This window comes from Medicago truncatula, chromosome 3 (assembly GCF_003473485.1).
Source record: "Medicago truncatula cultivar Jemalong A17 chromosome 3, MtrunA17r5.0-ANR, whole genome shotgun sequence".
In the NCBI taxonomy this organism is placed as follows: Eukaryota; Viridiplantae; Streptophyta; class Magnoliopsida; order Fabales; family Fabaceae; genus Medicago; species Medicago truncatula.
Window position 1 is genome coordinate 21,451,795 of NC_053044.1, and position 13,617 is coordinate 21,465,411.

Consider the following 13,617-nt stretch of genomic DNA (forward strand, 5'->3'; position numbering starts at 1 on the left):
AAAAAAAAATCATTTAATTTCCACTGATAATTAGAACTGAAGAAGCATGCTCTTCCTATTTTTAAGGTCTAATTTGTTATACTTTCAATAAAATAAAAATTTAATATATTGTTTCCTATTTTTTTGGGCTACACAATTGATTGACCACGGCCATTCACAATTTTATATTTTTTTAAGGAAGAAAAAACAAAACAATATATATGGTAATCATATAATTTCCACGACTAATTAGAACTGAAGATGCATGATCTTCCTTTTTTGAAGGTCTAATTTGTTATGATTTCTACAAAATAACTATATTAATATATTGTTTCCTTTTTTTTTTTGGCTACACAATTAATTGACCACGGCCATTCAGGAAGCAAATCCAATCCTGCATATTTTGTATAATTTCTTTCTTTTTTTTTTTAACTGAAAGAATACTCTTGCTTATTTTTCTTTTTTCTATTTTCCAGATTTGGTCAATTGATTTACAACAAAAACAAAAACCGATAAACAACATATCAACTATAAGGAGCAAATCTTAAATTGCCAAAACACAATGAAAACATAATCTCCATATGACATTAAATTAAAGCAGATGTTCAAGAACTACAATAAAGCCAAATCTCATGGCATAGTACAAAAAACTAATAACTGAACGAAAAGGGCTAGCAACCGTTAAGAAACACTAATGTTTTACAAAACTCAAACAAAAACTGCCAAAGTTAACTGTATCTCCCAAGCACCGTCTTCACTGTAACACTAATGACGAATAACCTTAAAATATAATTTCTGGTTGCTCCCATCAGCAGGTGCACCAAGCTTAACAATGCAGCCTATACCAAGTCCGCGTGCATCCACCATCCGCTTCCATCCACCACCTATCTTAAAGTGTTTATAAGGCCTGGTACCGTAAACCACCGTGCACATCCATTTGTTCCCACACTCGTCCACCAAATTGATTGAAGTAGTACCCTTGCACAAAGTCAGCTTGCAAAACCCGAAAAAAGCAAGAACCTAAAAATAATACAAATAATTTTAGTTTTCACAATATGACCATAGAGGCTATTTAACATCAGGCAAAAAGGAAGGTTAATGCACCCACCATCCAGCCAGAATCCAACTCAGTAGCAGACAACTTCTTCTCATATGAATATAGGAAGCTAATATCAGAATGCACATAAGCAGTTGGAACAGCATCCATCATTTGGAAAGGCAGCCATGAACGATCAATAACGAAGTTCATTGGTGGATTAAATATGGGACTTTGTATCTTGTCCCCAACCCTATCCTCCAAGCTTATCTCAAACCTGCCATTTCCAACAAATACCATTGTTACCCAAGCACCAAGTTTGATTTTGTAGAAATCACGCAGTGCACACCATCCCCTTGTAAGGTATATGCCACTGGTGTAGTTCATTTGAATTTGTTAGCCTCACCAGTCAGAGAAAGGTATAATACAATTAATTGTGGATGGGAAGTTCAATAATAATTTTAAACCAATGTCCTTTAATCAAGGTAGTCTAGGAGGGATAAAATGATCTAACGGCTGATGTGCTAATCTTCCTAACTAAAATGATCTAACGGTCACGATAAAATGGAGCCAAAAAAGTAGGGTTAGAGGTTGGGAATTAGGGTTTGCATGTTTGCAAACATTAGAAACAACACAACAGTTAATGCGACCTTAAAACTTCTCATAGATTATCCCCATTCCACACAAAACAGTTAATGTAAAATAGGCACAGATACACAGGAAAGAAATTTTTTGCACGACATCCAAAATTATTGTTGTGGCTTATGATATCCTTAATGCTTTCCATAATAAATATTGTCTGCATTTACATTTTCATGATCACGTTTAAAACAATTTGTGTTGGAAACAGTTTGAATGAGTACTAACTCTGCCTGCTGAATAGAAAAGATTATTGTTGTGGCTTATGATATCCTCAATGCTTTCCATAATAAATATTGGCTGCATATACATTTTCATGATCACGTTTAAAATAATTTGTGTTGAAAACAGTTTGAATGAGCACTAACTCTGCCTACTGCATAGGAAAGATTAATTTCACAATTTTTTTTTTTAAGGAAGAAAAAACAAAACAATATATATGGTAATGGTAATCATTTAATTTCTTGACCAAAAAAAAAATCATTTAATTTCCACTGATAATTAGAACTGGAGAAGCATGCTCTTCCTATTTTTAAGGTCTAATTTGTTATACTTTCAATAAAATAAAAATTTAATATATTGTTTCCTATTTTTTTGGGCTACACAATTGATTGACCACGGCCATTCACAATTTTATATTTTTTTAAGGAAGAAAAAACAAAACAATATATATGGTAATCATATAATTTCCACGACTAATTAGAACTGAAGATGCATGATCTTCCTTTTTTGAAGGTCTAATTTGTTATGATTTCTACAAAATAACTATATTAATATATTGTTTCCTTTTTTTTTTTTGGCTACACAATTAATTGACCACGGCCATTCAGGAAGCAAATCCAATCCTGCATATTTTGTATAATTTCTTTCTTTTTTTTTTTTAACTGAAAGAATACTCTTGCTTATTTTTCTTTTTTCTATTTTCCAGATTTGGTCAATTGATTTACAACAAAAACAAAAACCGATAAACAACATATCAACTATAAGGAGCAAATCTTAAATTGCCAAAACACAATGAAAACATAATCTCCATATGACATTAAATTAAAGCAGATGTTCAAGAACTACAATAAAGCCAAATCTCATGGCATAGTACAAAAAACTAATAACTGAACGAAAAGGGCTAGCAACCGTTAAGAAACACTAATGTTTTACAAAACTCAAACAAAAACTGCCAAAGTTAACTGTATCTCCCAAGCACCGTCTTCACTGTAACACTAATGACGAATAACCTTAAAATATAATTTCTGGTTGCTCCCATCAGCAGGTGCACCAAGCTTAACAATGCAGCCTATACCAAGTCCGCGTGCATCCACCATCCGCTTCCATCCACCACCTATCTTAAAGTGTTTATAAGGCCTGGTACCGTAAACCACCGTGCACATCCATTTGTTCCCACACTCGTCCACCAAATTGATTGAAGTAGTACCCTTGCACAAAGTCAGCTTGCAAAACCCGAAAAAAGCAAGAACCTAAAAATAATACAAATAATTTTAGTTTTCACAATATGACCATAGAGGCTATTTAACATCAGGCAAAAAGGAAGGTTAATGCACCCACCATCCAGCCAGAATCCAACTCAGTAGCAGACAACTTCTTCTCATATGAATATAGGAAGCTAATATCAGAATGCACATAAGCAGTTGGAACAGCATCCATCATTTGGAAAGGCAGCCATGAACGATCAATAACGAAGTTCATTGGTGGATTAAATATGGGACTTTGTATCTTGTCCCCAACCCTATCCTCCAAGCTTATCTCAAACCTGCCATTTCCAACAAATACCATTGTTACCCAAGCACCAAGTTTGATTTTGTAGAAATCACGCAGTGCACACCATCCCCTTGTAAGGTATATGCCACTGGTGTAGTTCATTTGAATTTGTTAGCCTCACCAGTCAGAGAAAGGTATAATACAATTAATTGTGGATGGGAAGTTCAATAATAATTTTAAACCAATGTCCTTTAATCAAGGTAGTCTAGGAGGGATAAAATGATCTAACGGCTGATGTGCTAATCTTCCTAACTAAAATGATCTAACGGTCACGATAAAATGGAGCCAAAAAAGTAGGGTTAGAGGTTGGGAATTAGGGTTTGCATGTTTGCAAACATTAGAAACAACACAACAGTTAATGCGACCTTAAAACTTCTCATAGATTATCCCCATTCCACACAAAACAGTTAATGTAAAATAGGCACAGATACACAGGAAAGAAATTTTTTTGCACGACATCCAAAATTATTGTTGTGGCTTATGATATCCTTAATGCTTTCCATAATAAATATTGTCTGCATTTACATTTTCATGATCACGTTTAAAACAATTTGTGTTGGAAACAGTTTGAATGAGTACTAACTCTGCCTGCTGAATAGAAAAGATTATTGTTGTGGCTTATGATATCCTCAATGCTTTCCATAATAAATATTGGCTGCATATACATTTTCATGATCACGTTTAAAATAATTTGTGTTGAAAACAGTTTGAATGAGCACTAACTCTGCCTACTGCATAGGAAAGATTAATTTCACAATTTTTTTTTTTAAGGAAGAAAAAACAAAACAATATATATGGTAATGGTAATCATTTAATTTCTTGACCAAAAAAAAAATCATTTAATTTCCACTGATAATTAGAACTGGAGAAGCATGCTCTTCCTATTTTTAAGGTCTAATTTGTTATACTTTCAATAAAATAAAAATTTAATATATTGTTTCCTATTTTTTTGGGCTACACAATTGATTGACCACGGCCATTCACAATTTTATATTTTTTTAAGGAAGAAAAAACAAAACAATATATATGGTAATCATATAATTTCCACGACTAATTAGAACTGAAGATGCATGATCTTCCTTTTTTGAAGGTCTAATTTGTTATGATTTCTACAAAATAACTATATTAATATATTGTTTCCTTTTTTTTTTTGGCTACACAATTAATTGACCACGGCCATTCAGGAAGCAAATCCAATCCTGCATATTTTGTATAATTTCTTTCTTTTTTTTTTTTAACTGAAAGAATACTCTTGCTTATTTTTCTTTTTTCTATTTTCCAGATTTGGTCAATTGATTTACAACAAAAACAAAAACCGATAAACAACATATCAACTATAAGGAGCAAATCTTAAATTGCCAAAACACAATGAAAACATAATCTCCATATGACATTAAATTAAAGCAGATGTTCAAGAACTACAATAAAGCCAAATCTCATGGCATAGTACAAAAAACTAATAACTGAACGAAAAGGGCTAGCAACCGTTAAGAAACACTAATGTTTTACAAAACTCAAACAAAAACTGCCAAAGTTAACTGTATCTCCCAAGCACCGTCTTCACTGTAACACTAATGACGAATAACCTTAAAATATAATTTCTGGTTGCTCCCATCAGCAGGTGCACCAAGCTTAACAATGCAGCCTATACCAAGTCCGCGTGCATCCACCATCCGCTTCCATCCACCACCTATCTTAAAGTGTTTATAAGGCCTGGTACCGTAAACCACCGTGCACATCCATTTGTTCCCACACTCGTCCACCAAATTGATTGAAGTAGTACCCTTGCACAAAGTCAGCTTGCAAAACCCGAAAAAAGCAAGAACCTAAAAATAATACAAATAATTTTAGTTTTCACAATATGACCATAGAGGCTATTTAACATCAGGCAAAAAGGAAGGTTAATGCACCCACCATCCAGCCAGAATCCAACTCAGTAGCAGACAACTTCTTCTCATATGAATATAGGAAGCTAATATCAGAATGCACATAAGCAGTTGGAACAGCATCCATCATTTGGAAAGGCAGCCATGAACGATCAATAACGAAGTTCATTGGTGGATTAAATATGGGACTTTGTATCTTGTCCCCAACCCTATCCTCCAAGCTTATCTCAAACCTGCCATTTCCAACAAATACCATTGTTACCCAAGCACCAAGTTTGATTTTGTAGAAATCACGCAGTGCACACCATCCCCTTGTAAGGTATATGCCACTGGTGTAGTTCATTTGAATTTGTTAGCCTCACCAGTCAGAGAAAGGTATAATACAATTAATTGTGGATGGGAAGTTCAATAATAATTTTAAACCAATGTCCTTTAATCAAGGTAGTCTAGGAGGGATAAAATGATCTAACGGCTGATGTGCTAATCTTCCTAACTAAAATGATCTAACGGTCACGATAAAATGGAGCCAAAAAAGTAGGGTTAGAGGTTGGGAATTAGGGTTTGCATGTTTGCAAACATTAGATATAAAGGATGAGATTGAATGGCACTAGATCTCTCACCCGTGCTGCTGCACGGGACATATATAGTTCAAGAAACTACTTGAAATTCATTAAAATATTCTGTTGCGATACATTACGAAGATTATTTCTTCAACTCGTTAAATACATATGCGCGTTAATTTGTTATATTAATTAAGCCTTTTCCCTTTCCGTAATTTGTAGCTAAGGAACCATATCAAAATCTTTAGGGGGCGTTTGTTTTTGGGAAACACAAATTATTCCTAGGAATAACATACCCGAGAATGAAAATATGAAAATTTGATTCTTGGGTATTTGTTAAAAAAAGTGTTTGGTAAATAACTTGACATTCCTGGAAAAATTGGAAGTTACAATTTTTTTTAAAAATTTATGCATAATATCATGGGAATGCACATTTCCATCCCTTTACATGGGAATAAATTCATGGGAATAATGGAAGTTATGGGAAGTTACTCCATTCCCAGGAACCTTTATACCCAGGAATATTTTTTTCCTCAACCTCATAACAACATGGGTATAATCATTCCCTAGCCATGTATTCCCGGGAATGTCATTCTTAACCTTGAAACAAACACCAGTGTTTATTGCACCTTGAAACATACTACTCCCTCCATTCCTTTTCTTTTGATGTTTTAGAACTTCAACTATATTCCAAAACTTTTGATGTTTTAGTGAATTTATTATTGTTTTCTCAAGTTTACCCTTGTTGGAAAACACAATAAACTATTAAAGTAGTTGTGACTTTTGGTTTATCACATGTGAATTTAATGATAAATAAGGACATTTAAGTAAAAAACGCACAAATGTTTATATACTTTAATTACTCCTTAAAACTTGTGTCAAGAGCTAAAACATCAAAAGAAAAGGAATGGAGGGAGTAATGGTTTGTAGATTTTGCTTAAACAACGCTATTGAAATGAAAAGGCAATTACATTTGTTCCAAATCTCAAAAAGTGGATTAGGAAGTAATAACAACAGATAAATTATTGAATACTGCTTTATTATGCAAATCAACCTTGAAAGTTATCAAGCAGAATATCAGTTTTCATGTTTTAGTTATGTGTCAACATGGTTCCATTAGGAAACAGCAAGTTATAGTTCAACGCACTAATATACATATACCATGGCCCGACTGGTATGAGTTTCAGCTGAACTTATACAGCAACATGACAGAAATATAACAAAAATTATACTGTAACATGACAGAAGCCATTCAGAGAAGAATGAACCACCATGGTTAAGAGAGAAAAAGCTCCAAATGAAGAAAACTTGTAACTGATTTTCATTAACTTGTAAAGGTTCATTACATTCAGTTATATACACATTAGTGCCAGCTCATCACTATTCTAACTAACTAGATGCAAATGAAATTACAGTTAGAAATGAAATGCAAATGCAAATACTTCTAATTAGTTAACTTGCTCTTTTTCTTCATATGTTGATAGCCATTCCACGCATATATAAGAAATTATACGGCAGCTGATGTATAAGAAAACACAAAACATGTCTTCAAGGAGAAAATAGAATGCAAACCTTAATAATCATGTACTATTTCAATGTTTAAATAGCTGCTACCAAAAAAGGTTCAATACATAATACAGATTAATAGTCATAAAATATAAGACTTTCAACGAGATAATGAATCTTATATATGTTAGTAATTATCTAAAGTATAAGACTTTATCTTTAGCAAAAGCAGCCTAAGTTTGGAATAGTTTTTGCTGGATGCTGTAATAGGAAAATTGCTGACCGATTAATCACTACTTGATCATTTTTTATACTTTTTGCAGAAATCTTAACTTATACATATTTAAGGTTCTCCACAAATTTGATTGTTTTCTCCGTGATCCAAGTCATTTCACTGTCTATAGAGCCAATAGCTTGTCACCAAGGTGGAAATTTTATACCTTCCTTCCTTCATGCTTTATATGAAAATGGCATGTTTAGGACTGGAATTCTAATTTCACATAAATAGAGAGCATTACACAGACACATCCATTATTCCTGCCTCAAAATAGACATGAAACCCAACCTAATTGCAACAAAAAACATTGCAAAATTGGACATCGCTTACTATTGAAAACCAGCAAAATACTGCACCAGAAAAGCATAAAAGTCAAGCTGAAGAACCAACTCTCAAACAAAATAGACAACAACTACATTAGACAAAATGGAACGATGCACTATCTGCAGTCAAACCAGCAAAAGGAATGACGTGTAACAGATACTAAATTAGACAAAATGGTAGATGCACTATCTGCATAGCATGGAATCTCTCTCATACTCACTTTCAGTGCAGTCAAACAACACCATAAAGCAATCAAATTTGATATCATACAATTTCACAATTGTCAAAATCAAAGAAAAATAAACTATTTAGTTGTTCTCAAATTCAGAGAATGATTTCATCCCATATGATAAGCACATCCGAGAATTACCTCAATGGAGTGAATCATCACTAAGATGCTTTCCAAGGTGTAGAAGAACCTATATGGTAACAACTATGCACACAAAGCAGACATAGAAACTGTGTGAATGCAATGAAAGGCGTAGAAACAGTCATGAAAAATTTGTCGATGCACTGTGAATCAGCCTTCACAGATCAGTATTAATCTGATCTGGCCTGAACACAGCTTGCACAGACTGCATAATTTGCAGCAGTTGCACTTACATGTTGCAAGCAATACACCAAATGTGATAGTGCAGTAGTAGCACTTACATACAGCAGCAGAACTTCGTTTCACTAATCCGTTTATCATCTTTAATACTTTCTGCTGCAACGGACCGGTAATTTCCAAAGCCCTCCTCCTTCAGTACTCCTAAACGTGCTAGTGCATCTACTACTGAAAACAAATCCAATTCCCATACATCAAATGGATAAATGCAAGGCCAGGGGCAAGTAAGAACAAAATAGCAATCATCCAAACTCACATAAATCCATAAACTACAATAAAGAAGATAACATAAGCACCATCTCCATGTTAAGCTATAAATGCTACCGCTTTTATATATGTCAAGTGCATTTTACATTATCCACCAAACAGAACTATCGTTCACAAAATTATAACTACGGTGCAGAAAATACAATAATGTGTAATATATGATATTAATATACACTTCAGTGTTCAAACTAAAATAACCCAGAAACTTCTTTTCAATTTTTGTTGTTGTTGTGATTCCTAAGTAGTAACCTAGTAAATAACATATCAAACCATCGAACTATGAATTTGCAGGAGTATAGCCAAATAGGGAGAGTTTGAAGTTGATGGGATGACTGAGCAATGGTTTTATTTTTGCGGCTGATCGAACCTTCCTCACATTTGATCAGTGTTCCAAAGAAAACAAAATCTTCTTTGTCTGAATCCATTTTATTTTCCGTCCATCGGTGAAATGAAAATGTAATTAAAGTCAAGTGACCAAATAAGTTCTAGAAGAAAGCTAACTTACCTTTCATTCTAAAGAAAGCAATATAAACAGAGAAAATGCAGGACCATAAGCATGAAAAGTAAAAGTACTTAAATAATGCAAATATATTATTTACAGCCACAAAAGGAATTCAAGATCTTAAACATTTTTAGCAGCAAATATAATTCAATTATTCGTCCAACCAAACATAAACGCAGAAAATCTATCTAGTTGATTAATAAAAAAAAATAAAAAATCTTGGCTTACCCTACTTCTAGTAAAGCATGTATCTCTTGCTAACATATGATCTGTTTCAGAGTACTTGGACAGATACAAAAACAAAAACAAAAAGTTATAGTTAGCTTAATTAATACAATGTGCAAAACAAATGGTATACAAAATTGATACAAATCTTTCAAGAAGAAACTTTCATATTCAAATAAATTAATGGATACACAACCAAGTTATACTTACCTATCTCATATGTAATAAGAATCTTCATTATGAAATCACATAATTAAAAAAAATGGGGTTATAAACAATTCCTTACATGCAAATCCTTTGAGAAACCACAGAACATTGCATTGACATATACGATTGGTCTTCTACATTGAACAATCACCCTTTTGGCGCTGTCTTCGGATTTTTCTTTCAAGAGATTCAGTCAACTATCACATCATCGTTTCCGACGCTAGTTTCAAAGGATGGTTGCCGGTGAGTATTTGAGTGTCAATATCTCACCATTCGATCATGCGACCTCCCTTAGATGAAATTGAAGAAAGAAAAAGATGATTAAACGATTGAAGAAAAAGGGAAATCTGAAACCAAATTGGTTTGGCCTTGGGGAGGGCAGCAAGGTCGTGGAGAGAGAGAGAGAGAGAGAGAACTGGCCGTGGCAGTAGCAATTGATGTTATGAGTTTCTTGTAATGATATGATGCCACAGACGGTGGCGGTCTAGTCGAAGACGGTGAGGGATGAGAGGAGAAATACGGCGGTGAAAGTAGAAAAGACATGGAAGGGAGTGGAATTTTCTTCATTGCGTGGAGAGAAAGTGAGAGAGATAGGTTGCAATGAAGCTATGCATAGAAGAGAGATTCGTAGTAGCCAGTAGGAGTGTCTTAGAATCCAGAAAGTTGTACAGGGAAAGAAGAAAGGTACCTTGTATAAATCAATTTGTATTTGTTGCTGCATTGGAAAACAAAAAACGGATGGAAACAGAAAACTTAATGCAGAAGAGATAGGAAGGAAATTGAAATTGAAATTTGAAAGAGGGAGGGCGCCAATCTTCCTAATTAGATTGATCTAACGGTCAGGATAAAATGGAGCCAAAAAGTAGGTTTAGAGGTTGGCAATTAGGGTTTGCTTGTCTATAGAGCCAATAGCTTGTCACCAAGGTGGAAATTTTATACCTTCCTTCCTTCATGCTTTATATGAAAATGGCATGTTTAGGACTGGAATTCTAATTTCACATAAATAGAGAGCATTACACAGACACATCCATTATTCCTGCCTCAAAATAGACATGAAACCCAACCTAATTGCAACAAAAAACATTGCAAAATTGGACATCGCTTACTATTGAAAACCAGCAAAATACTGCACCAGAAAAGCATAAAAGTCAAGCTGAAGAACCAACTCTCAAACAAAATAGACAACAACTACATTAGACAAAATGGAACGATGCACTATCTGCAGTCAAACCAGCAAAAGGAATGACGTGTAACAGATACTAAATTAGACAAAATGGTAGATGCACTATCTGCATAGCATGGAATCTCTCTCATACTCACTTTCAGTGCAGTCAAACAACACCATAAAGCAATCAAATTTGATATCATACAATTTCACAATTGTCAAAATCAAAGAAAAATAAACTATTTAGTTGTTCTCAAATTCAGAGAATGATTTCATCCCATATGATAAGCACATCCGAGAATTACCTCAATGGAGTGAATCGTCACTAAGATGCTTTCCAAGGTGTAGAAGAACCTATATGGTAACAACTATGCACACAAAGCAGACATAGAAACTGTGTGAATGCAATGAAAGGCGTAGAAACAGTCATGAAAAATTTGTCGATGCACTGTGAATCAGCCTTCACAGATCAGTATTAATCTGATCTGGCCGGAACACAGCTTGCACAGACTGCATAATTTGCAGCAGTTGCACTTACATGTTGCAAGCAATACACCAAATGTGATAGTGCAGTAGTAGCACTTACATACAGCAGCAGAACTTCGTTTCACTAATCCGTTTATCATCTTTAATACTTTCTGCTGCAACGGACCGGTAATTTCCAAAGCCCTCCTCCTTCAGTACTCCTAAACGTGCTAGTGCATCTACTACTGAAAACAAATCCAATTCCCATACATCAAATGGATAAGTGCAAGGCCAGGGGCAAGTAGGAACAAAATAGCAATCATCCAAACTCACATAAATCCATAAACTACAATAAAGAAGATAACATAAGCACCATCTCCATGTTAAGCTATAAATGCTACCGCTTTTATATATGTCAAGTGCATTTTACATTATCCACCAAACAGAACTATCGTTCACAAAATTATAACTACGGTGCAGAAAATACAATAATGTGTAATATATGATATTAATATACACTTCAGTGTTCAAACTAAAATAACCCAGAAACTTCTTTTCAATTTTTGTTGTTGTTGTGATTCCTAAGCAGTAACCTAGTAAATACTATATCTAACCATCGAACTATGAATTTGCAGGAGTATAGCCAAATAGGGAGAGTTTGAAGTTGATGGGATGACTGAGCAATGGTTTTATTTTTGCGGCTGATCGAACCTTCCTCACATTTGATCAGTGTTCCAAAGAAAACAAAATCTTCTTTGTCTGAATCCATTTTATTTTCCGTCCATCGGTGAAATGAAAATGTAATTAAAGTCAAGTGACCAAATAAGTTCTAGAAGAAAGCTAACTTACCTTTCATTCTAAAGAAAGCAATATAAACAGAGAAAATGCAGGACCATAAGCATGAAAAGTAAAAGTACTTAAATAATGCAAATATATTATTTACAGCCACAAAAGGAATTCAAGATCTTAAACATTTTTAGCAGCAAATATAATTCAATTATTCGTCCAACCAAACATAAACGCAGAAAATCTATCTAGTTGATTAATAAAAAAAAATAAAAAATCTTGGCTTACCCTACTTCTAGTAAAGCATGTATCTCTTGCTAACATATGATCTGTTTCAGAGTACTTGGACAGATACAAAAACAAAAACAAAAAGTTATAGTTAGCTTAATTAATACAATGTGCAAAACAAATGGTATACAAAATTGATACAAATCTTTCAAGAAGAAACTTTCATATTCAAATAAATTAATGGATACACAACCAAGTTATACTTACCTATCTCATATGTAATAAGAATCTTCATTATGAAATCACATAATTAAAAAAAAAATGGGGTTATAAACATTTCCTTACATGCAAATCCTTTGAGAAACCACAGAACATTGCATTGACATATACGATTGGTCTTCTACATTGAACAATCACCCTTCTGGCGCTGTCTTCAGATTTTTCTTTCAAGAGATTCAGTCAACTATCACATCATCGTTTCCGACGCTAGTTTCAAAGGATGGTTGCCGGTGAGTATCTGAGTGTCAATATCTCACCATTCGATCATGCGACCTCCCTTAGATGAAATTGAAGAAAGAAAAAGATGATTAAACGATTGAAGAAAAAGGGAAATCTGAAACCAAATTGGTTTGGCCATGGGGAGGGCAGCAAGGTCGTGGAGAGAGAGAGAGAGAGAGAACTGGCCGTGGCAGTAGCAATTGATGTTATGAGTTTCTTGTAATGATATGATGCCACAAACGGTGGCGGTCTAGTCGAAGACGGTGAGGGATGAGAGGAGAAATACGGCGGTGAAAGTAGAAAAGACATGGAAGGGAGTGGAATTTTCTTCATTGCGTGGAGAGAAAGTGAGAAAGATAGGTTGCAATGAAGCTATGCATAGAAGAGAGATTCGTAGTAGCCAGTAGGAGTGTCTTAGAATTCCAAAAGTTGTACAGTGAAAGAAGAAAGGTACCTTGTATAAATCAATTTGTATTTGTTGCTGCATTGGAAAACAAAAAACGGATGGACAGATACAAAAACAAAAACAAAAAGTTATAGTTAGCTTAATTAATACAATGTGCAAAACAAATGGTATACAAAATTGATACAAATCTTTCAAGAAGAAACTTTCATATTCAAATAAATTAATGGATACACAACCAAGTTATACTTACCTATCTCATATGTAATAAGAATCTTCATTAT

At 34.0% G+C, this 13,617-nt stretch overlaps 3 protein-coding genes across 3 annotated transcripts; all 3 read right to left on the reverse strand.

Moving 5' to 3' along the window:
* Positions 1–744: 744 nt before the first annotated feature.
* LOC120579550 (uncharacterized) lies at positions 745–1,388 on the reverse strand. Its single transcript, XM_039831975.1, has 2 exons — positions 1,088–1,388; positions 745–999 (listed from the first exon to the last, which is right to left on the reverse strand). The coding sequence occupies exons 1-2, from the start codon at positions 1,313–1,315 to the stop codon at positions 745–747; spliced, it is 483 nt and encodes a 160-aa protein (XP_039687909.1). The 5' UTR covers positions 1,316–1,388.
* Positions 1,389–2,871: 1,483 nt separating this feature from the next.
* LOC25490648 (uncharacterized) lies at positions 2,872–3,515 on the reverse strand. Its single transcript, XM_013604268.3, has 2 exons — positions 3,215–3,515; positions 2,872–3,126 (listed from the first exon to the last, which is right to left on the reverse strand). The coding sequence occupies exons 1-2, from the start codon at positions 3,440–3,442 to the stop codon at positions 2,872–2,874; spliced, it is 483 nt and encodes a 160-aa protein (XP_013459722.2). The 5' UTR covers positions 3,443–3,515.
* Positions 3,516–4,998: 1,483 nt separating this feature from the next.
* On the reverse strand, positions 4,999–5,642 carry LOC120579551 (uncharacterized). The gene is made up of 2 exons (XM_039831976.1): positions 5,342–5,642; positions 4,999–5,253 (listed from the first exon to the last, which is right to left on the reverse strand). The coding sequence occupies exons 1-2, from the start codon at positions 5,567–5,569 to the stop codon at positions 4,999–5,001; spliced, it is 483 nt and encodes a 160-aa protein (XP_039687910.1). The 5' UTR covers positions 5,570–5,642.
* Positions 5,643–13,617: the final 7,975 nt, after the last annotated feature.

Coding starts and splice junctions, on each gene's coding strand:
- LOC120579550 (XM_039831975.1), bottom strand. CDS start 1,315: ATGGTATTTGTTGGAAATGGCAGGTTTGAGATAAGCTTGGAGGATAGG. Junction 1,000..1,087: donor AGTTGGATTCTGGCTGGATG/GTGGGTGCATTA, acceptor TATTATTTTTAG/GTTCTTGCTTTTTTCGGGTT.
- LOC25490648 (XM_013604268.3), bottom strand. CDS start 3,442: ATGGTATTTGTTGGAAATGGCAGGTTTGAGATAAGCTTGGAGGATAGG. Junction 3,127..3,214: donor AGTTGGATTCTGGCTGGATG/GTGGGTGCATTA, acceptor TATTATTTTTAG/GTTCTTGCTTTTTTCGGGTT.
- LOC120579551 (XM_039831976.1), bottom strand. CDS start 5,569: ATGGTATTTGTTGGAAATGGCAGGTTTGAGATAAGCTTGGAGGATAGG. Junction 5,254..5,341: donor AGTTGGATTCTGGCTGGATG/GTGGGTGCATTA, acceptor TATTATTTTTAG/GTTCTTGCTTTTTTCGGGTT.